This window comes from Macrosteles quadrilineatus, unplaced genomic scaffold (genome assembly GCF_028750875.1).
Source record: "Macrosteles quadrilineatus isolate MER2022 unplaced genomic scaffold, UCM_ALF_1.0 Scaffold_8__2_contigs__length_117827958, whole genome shotgun sequence".
Taxonomy (NCBI): Eukaryota; Metazoa; Arthropoda; class Insecta; order Hemiptera; family Cicadellidae; genus Macrosteles; species Macrosteles quadrilineatus.
In genome coordinates, this window is record NW_026542601.1 from 116,931,953 (window position 1) to 116,941,676 (window position 9,724).

At 33.0% G+C, this 9,724-nt stretch overlaps 1 protein-coding gene across 1 annotated transcript in view; it reads right to left on the bottom strand.

The window, feature by feature from the left end:
• Positions 1-7,856, bottom strand: part of LOC129000854 (homeobox protein aristaless-like) — a 119,867-nt gene extending 112,011 nt beyond the window's left edge. The window contains exon 1 of the mRNA XM_054427903.1: positions 7,673-7,856. Within this exon, the coding sequence (XP_054283878.1) occupies positions 7,673-7,799 (127 nt within the window). The 5' untranslated portion in view covers positions 7,800-7,856. The remainder of the gene's footprint in view (positions 1-7,672) is intronic.
• Between the last annotated feature and the right edge of the window lie 1,868 nt (positions 7,857-9,724).

A 9,724-nucleotide genomic window follows, 5' to 3' on the forward strand; every position in this document is an offset into this window, starting at 1 on the left:
AAGACAATCTTTGACTAGAATCGAAATTATCAAGATTTTATAATGGAACGCATACACAAGTAGACAACATTTTTTACGATTTTACTCTCTATAAAATTCGTTCCAACAACTTTTCTTCGCATGTATATCCCTCCACAACAAAGAAGATTACAAAATCGTGAGAGGAAAACTAAAACTTCACTCTCCATTTCGATACCACGAGAACCCTTCACTGACAAATTGAATCTCAACGAGATCCACGATACGTTGACGACATGATGCACCACTTCCCTCCGGTTAATTAAAAGTTAATGTGTGGTTAATTTGTGGAGGAGCAATAAGCGACTTGGTCACGTCAGACCACCTAGGAGTGCACAATTAACGTGTCCTGCGCAGTACGGTAGCCAGGTAACTACCAATACCGTGGTAATAGAGGTATTGGATATGGTAATGGTAATGGTACAGTGATGAGCGAACTGGTTAACATGATTACCATTTGGGTAACGTGATTACCAAATTTTGCCACATTTATTACCTGCCGACCTGATATACAAGCGTGAGTCGCCTGATAGGGAACGCGTTAATATCTTCGTATTTGTATACATCGAATTTGTGTGCTCCTCAATGTGTTTGTAGTGACTTTTAACAACCCATGTAGGAATATGATCTTCAACAACTTGGTACGTGCTTGAAAACAGTCCTTGAGGGTCGAAACTAGGAGAATTTACGACCCGCGAAAACAACGTAAAAGGAGTATTACCATTGTTTAAATGGAGAAAAGTCGTCATTCATTTGGAAAAGAAGACATTTCTCTGTTGTTATTTATCCAATCTTAACAAATAAGGTGTAATTGAAAACAACTTCAAATGTACTAACTTTTTTGTCGCTTGCAATTTTTTCGGTTAACGGTTTTCGTGAAGTTTGGCATCAAATATTTTAAATGGCTGCCATTTTGAAGCGGTTAATGATGTTTTAGTATAATTTTAAACAAAGATAAGCCTTAATAAAATTAACATTTCTCTACAGTCTCGCGCTCTATCTCAAACGGTTTAGGAGTTATTAATATTTTTGTAAAAAACACATAAATGCCGACAGTCGGTAAACTAGACACCACAGACCCATGTTCCTATGGTGAAATGTGTTTGTCTCGACCTAAGCAATAACGCAATACATGTGTCCAGAGAGTTACGGGACACCCTGTATATTTAAGTCAGATATTTATATCCTGCATAACAATTATTCCTACGACACTAGAAGTACAGTAGTAGAAATGTCCATATTGATTAATATTGAAGTTAGGTTAGCTAAGACGGGGAAGTGTTAGACTTTTTAATAATTTTACTTTAGATATAATATGTTTGTCTTACTGGTTGAAAAAAGTCATTCAACTTCTGCTAGTCAACAATCCTTCCTATTGTATTAAGTAGTATCATGGAAGTTGTTTGAATCTGTGATACTTTTTTGATTTTTTTCATCCGACTCATGTTTGTTCAAAATTTCAATCGTTTCGAAAGTTTTTAAAATTCTACCTAAGTGTTTTTCCGTAAGCTTTCGGCTATTAATGTTTTTCTTCTTGTCCGACATTTATAAAGTCGCAACAAAATTAGTCCCTGCATAAAAATAACCCTTTTAAATACCATCAGATTTTCCTCCAAGTTGCGAAAAAAAATGCTGTTATCTAATATAGCTTTATTTCTGGTGATGAACGTATTAAGTTATATTTATTTAGTAGTGTTTAAGGAATAATGTACTAATATTTAAAACAATTATAATTACATCCAGCACATTCAAAATATAAAAAAAGAAACATTTCTAAAACTCTGCCTAAAATATAATTGAATCTGTTACAAAAAATACAAACTATATCGTATTTGATTACAACAGTATACCTCGGATTCTATGTTAACACTAATTATGCTTCGCCTAAGTTAACAACCATAACTTGTATTCAGTGTTTCTCACACGCAGCAAACCTATTAATTAGCAAGTTTATTGGATTATTTAACTATATTAGTTTAGTCAAACAGATAATTAATTTGCAGATTAAATTGATTAATTGCAGATAAGATTCAATTGCAGATCCTAGTAAAATGGCGTTTCCCAACACGCACAACTACTTACTTTCCCGATGATATTTTACAGCACTTCTACAAAACACAGACGTTAATGATTTTCAAATATTTACTTACCAATTAAAAATACCAGCCCCGTAGCACTAATTGTAAGAACGTTTTCAAGGCTTCGTCTAATTGGAGTTTTTACATGAAACCAATATTTCCGTTGTAATAACAGTAATAAACTCTTTTTGCGGTTTGTTAACCGAGCAAATAAGATATTAAGAGGATGCAATTTTAGAAATTATAGGATTTTGGAGCAAGGGGCAATTATAAATACCGGTTCTAACAAATAGAATTAAACGATAGTCTTTAAGACGTCCTTGACTCGGGATTAAACACTTTATGTGAGGTGAAGTCATCAAGTGTATAAGAAATTGGAAATTAACATCGACGAGATGAATTATCTGTAATATTTCCTTCAATTTGGAAAGTGTTATTATTTATTTAAATGTGACAAGAAATGAAGTAGCTTTAATTGGTTTGATGTAATTTTAAATTGATAATGTGTCTATAACAATGTCACCGTAAAGTAGGTAACGTCTATCATTGCAAGGTAAATATAGAATTTTTCATCAATTAATTGTCAAAAAACGAAATTTAAAATGTTGGGGGAGGTTTAAAAGTCAAAGGAGAGGGATGAAGTTTCTTTAGGGATACATACCGTGTTCTATGGTTCTAAGTCTAAAATCTACAAATGCTTTGCTGTAGTTATTTTGTTTATTGACGTAGCCTATACAATATTGTATCATTTCTGTACATAGTTTTTCTTGGAATTAAGATTTACAGAAAGAAGTTGCAGGTCTAAACCTATTTTTCTCCTACCAATAGTTTTTATGAAGAGTGGAAGAGTGTATTATTAATGTCTGTTGTTAATGCGATATTTACCTCTGCAACAATATTGGATAAATAAAGTCATCTAGTATTTTAACATTCTGTGGTATTTATTAAATCTTATTGGATGATTTACAACGAGGTAAATAATCAATTTTAAATTTTTATGTAATTTCGAATGTTAATAAAAAAATCCTGCTAAAGATAAAATTTCAACATTAAATATAACATCTTCGCTTTCTCCCAAATCTTGCCTGTCTAAATTAATAATTAAATTTTCATTGCATTTCATTTCATAAAAAAACCCCAAAGAAAAGCATACTTATGTACATTCAAAATTATTTCCAATTAAAAAATGTATCTTTTGTATATTTAGGATTATTTGACATAATGTAATCTACAAATAACATTGACTTTGGAATCCCTAACTAACCACGATATTGTTTGAGATGGCCTTGAACCGCTGCTTAAATCGTCACACTAAAAACCACACAATTATATACTAATTATGATAATGAGGACTAATTGAACACAGGATAATGTATTTTAATTGGGTTTTACCATCTTATCGTTATTTATCAAACTACTAGTTTGCATACTATCTGTAGTTTCGGTTAGTTAGAGGTCTTATTTTTACTAATTTGTGTTTATTTTAACAACCAATTATTATTTTAAATTGACACATTCCAAATGGTTGCACGCAACTCTATTTTAGTTTTGACTAATTTGATTAAATTTGCAAAAAAATTCAAAGTTGCTCAATTACTAGTTTATAGGCCTATTTGTAGCTGCATGAACTTTTTTTAGTCGATAAAAACGTCTGTACAAGGAATGTATAAGGAAAAGTGCACTATACTTCAGTTATTAAAAATACAGTGTGTAAATTAAGTATTGAAACAAATGTGTATTTTTTAAACCGAAATAGATAGAAATGTTCTGTTTGTGCCTATGATTGTTAATAAACGTTCCACAAATTTTTACATCAAAAATATTTTGAAACCCTTTACAGGTTAGGGGGTGGGTTGACTTATTTTTTTCAAATAACAACCCCTATTGAGTGACCCCTCATTTTGAAGGGGTTGTCAAGACATAATCAATGATGCAAACCTGAAGTCGATATGTTACCCCTACCAAAAATGGCATGTATTACGGTTGCTATTTGAAAAAAAAGTCGCCCCAATCCCTACCCTGTTAGGGGGGTTAAAAAATATTTTTGATGTGAAAAATTGCGGATCCTTTGTTAACAATCAATGCCATAAATAGAGTATTTCTATATTTTTTGGTTTAAAAAACACAGATTTGTTTCAGTACTTAATTTACACACTGTACATAGGCTAGCTTCAGTATAGTAAAATATACTTTTACCAACCTCATACGATAAAACTGCTCAATAATAAGGAGTGCCGCATTTATTGAAATAGGGCTGTTCCTTTAATTGTTTGATTTAATTGATCTTCAATAATAATTAATAGAGTATGTTACAATAGTTATTAACATAAACGATTTACTTACAAAATTATAATTTTATTTACATGCGTTTTACATTGTTCAAGAAATTTAACACTTTGAAATTTTTTACCTACGTCGTTGTTTAACAGCTTTAGTCAACAAATATCTCTAATCGTTAATTTTTTGTGAATTCATGCAGCTTTATAATTCTTTAACACCATTATACATAAATACCCAAAAGCTGTTTCCATCGCTATATGTACAGTCTAGTATAAAAGAGAAATACAGTATTAAAACCAAATTTTTATCCTCTTTTTGCTGTGACGTTCTACAGAACTTTATTCCTCTAAAATGATTCTTGGTAGACCGTTATATCATACTTGCCCAAACAACTTGCTTTATAGAATACATACTTAAATTTACACTGCAATTTTAGTTTCTATGAATGTAAAGGGACTAAAATCTTTATATTCGTAAAAACTCACAGCTGCTAAATGTTTAATCCATTTTCCTTCATAAGTTTTGAATTTATAAATTTGTAAAATAATTCACACCATAGCTAACAAAGGAAGGCAAAGAACACCTGCATTTCCATTGCATTAAAACCACTGAACAACAATTGGTACGGTGGTATAGCCAGCAGTACTACTGCCTGCTGTCTGCTGTGGTATAGCTAATAGTCTAATGTACTTCAGTACTTCAACTCTTGCTAGCGAGTTATGTCATTGCTCTCTTATTTAGTATAATTAAAGTCGTAATTCTAACCGGGTTTGTCCACTAATTGAATTTTCACGTAGCAACTACAAATGTAATGAGGCTAGAAGTGCTGGTAGATGGTAGATGCGGGTACAGGTGTGCAGGTGTGGAAAACACTTGGAAACACCGCAAAACGTAGGAGTTGTGTTCGTTAAAATATAGTGGCAATAACCTTAACGTGTACCGGGTTTGATAGTGGTGTAGCACAAAAATTGAGGGTTGGGGTGGTTTTATTTAAAAGTGTTTTTGATTACATACGAAAATACACTTTTTTGTCCTAGGACGCTAGGCACGAGCCCGGGATTGTTTTTTCACAACACTTCAGGTGGCACTATCACTTAGATAAAATCCATTGATGATTTGGCGGGATTTGAACCCGGGACCCCAGGGACCGAAGTCTTAATCACGCTCTAACCAATAGACCAGCTCGCTCCCCCACGAAATTACACTGCATGGAGACACTAACAAAATTTTAAGTCATTACAAACATTTAGACGTTAAAAGAAAAACATTTTTAAACTCCTTTTGTCATTTTTGACCGACTTTGAGAAAATTAGTGTCGTTGATGTCGTTGAAAGTCGAACGTGAAAGTTACTCAAAAGAAATCCAGTTCTTTAATGGGAACCAACAATAAATTAAAATTATTCTTTTAGACCAAGCGCAAAAGTTTTTGAAACTACCATATTAATCGTTAAGAACTTAACACATAGCGGTAGCGCGTGTACAGGAGTTGTTTTAAATTATGCAGGTAATAAGAGTTATCTTTATACGTGCGGTCGACATACCTTACAACTAGAGATAATTGATTGCCAAAATTGCTTTAATATACGTGCAGGTGTGTAATTATAATAATTCGAAGAAAATATATTATAAATTGGGTTTTGTGGTTGAAAATAACTACAGAGAAAAGAATAATTTAGGTTCAATTTTCAATTAGTTGTCTTTAAATGTCCGAACGAATGTAAATAATTTTATATCGTTGGAAAACGTATATTCTACATAGTTGGAAGTGAATTTTATAGAAAGTGAATTATGTAAATTGTATAGACAACAGACAAATTATTACTTGGTCTTATGTGATCGTTGATTATTACATTGAATTTTCAATGTAGGCTATTGTTGGTAAAATGTTATCCTTAAAATCTTTGAAGAATGTTTGAATTTGTATTTATTTATTTGCCAGACGAACCATTGCATAATAAGTTCATAAAACAACTCTTTAGCTAAAAAGAATAAACATTGATTAGAAACAATGATGCAATAACAATATATCAAGATAGCAGGCAATTATCATAACAATATTTTATTATTTACCTATACAAATTGTACTAGTTATATTGGATTTTTTATTGTAGGGCCTACTAGCAACCAAAATCCGTGATATATTTTATATATAGTTGATAAGGGTGAAAACTATTAATTCTCATCATATCCCTATTATTTGCATTGTGAGTAATATTATTTTAATTGTGTGCGCGATCTCTTCGAGTTATCTAAGTAGGTTCGTTTTAAAAGTACACATTATTTACACTTTTCACATTATTTGGTGACGGGAAGACGATGTTCATTTTGCTGTATGTTGGAGGCGAGGTGTCCCACAGAAATGTGTGTTCATACTATTTATGTGCAATTTACTAAATAACATCTAATGTTTGGTTTCAACGACAACAGAGACGATATGAGCTATATATAACGGACGTGTTTTAAATGTGTAAAACTATCCTATTCTGTCCATATAAGGCATTGACATCTCTTTGATGGAATAAACAGTTTATGCGGGTAACTAACTAATTGATCACGATAACAAAAAAAATACTTTTAGATACCTCGCTTCCGAATTTAATTTAAATTACAAAAAATAAAACGCCAGTCTGTACGAAAGAAAACAAAAACCACGAACTATTTACATATTACAACATCAGTCAGCTGTTTAGTAGTGCAGGTGCATGAATGCGACTGTGTCTATGCATGTTCATAACATTCACACTCACAGTTCAACACTCGATATATTACACCGGAGAGACTGTGTCTTCCATTAGACACTGATGAGCTTACTGTCCTCCAGCGAAAATTTTGGAAAAAGATGAGAGGCTACAAATAGGGTTATGTTTACTCTAGAAAAGATGAGGCAATAACTATGAGGAGCCTTCAAGCGTCGATAACTTAAATAATTATAATAATACGGATCATTCGAAGCTTTTGTATGTTTAAAAGTAGATTTTTTCCAAAGCCGTTTGGAAGCTATAGCTAGATCCTAGATAATACTAATCTTTTTCAGCCAATGTATTGGCATTGTTCTTCTGGGGACGATAACAGGAAACTTCGAACCCCCTTTTTCTTCAATTCAAAATTGACACGAGACAAGTGTGCAGCTGCCTATCTTCTTGTACACCTCCCTCTTATCAGTTTATCATGCAGCTATGCCATGCACGATTAATAATCTTTCCTAACATTCAACGTCAAATTAAAATATTTCAGTATCTCTTCGGTGTACTAAGCTGAATTACAATAACTTCTGATCCAATTATCCAAGAACTCACCGGGTTTCTTAGCCAACTCCGAGTCTTCCTCGACCTCCACGAGACTCCTGATGGAGAAGACACTCTTGGCGGCCCTTGGCTTGCCCGAAGGCGTCGCAACGTCGGGTCGACGCGTGGTCAGGTCCATGGTCACAGGTCAAAGGTCAGTTATAGTACATGGCAGCCAGAAGCGCACAGACACTCACTCTAGACGACCAACGACCGCGACACACTGAGCTCCCCCTGCCCCTTCCAGACTGATTAAATCGAAAGGTGTGACGAACACCAATCAGACACCGCCTCCCCCCGCCCCCCGCCACGCCCCTCAACAACAAAATGGCGGTGATGCTCCCGCGGCATTAATTGATTGGCTGGACCGGCGCTGATTAGAACCATTGTATCCTGTGATTCCGACGATTAGCTGGCATGAGTCGGTTTGGTTTTTGGAAATGCAAATTAACCAGTCATCGTGTTTAACGAATCGCGTTCTGGTTTCGATTGATGCAAAGACTATGCTTGATCGTCTTCTTTGGTCGTCGATTTTATAGCCTACTGATGTGGGACGGGGTTAAACGATAAAGAGAAAAGAGTTGCATGATTTAATTCAATCCTTATATAGCCTATAACGTGAAGGCGATTTCTACGAAACACTAACACTACTCCTGCGTTAATAATGGACGGATTTTTTTTACAAACGATTTGTCAAAATGAAGTATTTTTGTGTAGACGCTCCCTTTCACCAATTCCTGTAATAAAAGTCCTCGCGCTTTGCTCCACAGGCCACCAAAATCCTTATTTATTCCTTAGGCCTATATGCCTTAAAATCCCTATATTTCTTTTTTTTACATTTTATTTAATTTAAAATCTGTTCAACAAAAATAGAACAGTAAGAAACTATCATAAAATTTTAATACAGCGGTTAGTCTTTATCCGGCAATAAAGCTAACACACAAACTTTGCATATTGGTAAAAAAGTTTAAAGTCCATAAATTATTGGACTTTAACCTATGTTTCCTTTAACCTATGTTTAAACTATGTTTCCATATCCATAACCTAAAAACTACAACTTAGGTCCAAAACATGGCATCTTTTCAATCTATATAGGCCTACACAGTTGCTGTTGATACTAATGTTAAGTTTGTTTTAAGAAAATATTATGTTTAGGACCTACTTAAACAGACGAATAATTTGTATTAATTACAGCTGTTCATAGTTAACACATGATACACACAAGAGTGTTCGTTTTCAGAGTGAGATCGTTTTCAGTTTCGATAACTGGAGTGGAGTGATTGATTACATTATTTTTGAGTTGACTCTTTTAAGTCTTTTAATACATACTTTTAAGATTTAGTTTGACAAAGTTTAAAAAAATATATCTCTAACTCAGTAATTTTATCCCCACTATAAATTCGGAGGTTGCTTAGCTATTTTGCAAATAACTTTTAAATGGTGGGGAAATCGATTAAAGTGGAAGGTGATATTCTGAAAGAGAATATTTCCTTCAAATTAGTGCTATGCATTTCTTGATAATACCGAAAAAAGGCAGTCATAAGTTGCCTTCAAATAAAAAGATTTGAAAAACACAGTTTTCAATGGATTTTTCATGAAAAACATGTTTTATTTTAATTTTCACCATTAGTCTATTCATAACAGAAATAAACTTCAATAATTATTTGCAACTGAAAGAAAATTTAATTTCCTACAAACTTCTAATAGGCCTATTTATTTCTTGAAAATACTCAATAAAAGCAGCCTAAAGGTGGCTACAAATTAGAACTTGGAAATAGAAAATTGAATAAAAAACAATTTGTTATGTATTATTGGTTTTTTGTATTTTTTCATTTCAAATATTTAATAAAATCAAACTTTCATAATTATTTGCAAATCTACACGAATTAAACTTTCCAACGACCCATTATTTAACAAAATCGGTGCAGTAGAAGAGATTTAGTTGTAGAAAGTTTAGCATTAATATCTCTAATTCATTATTTTCCTAATCTATATAATTAATACGCTACATGAAACTTTGTCGGTTGAACTCCTCCGCCATTTCTTAACCGATTTTATCCATTG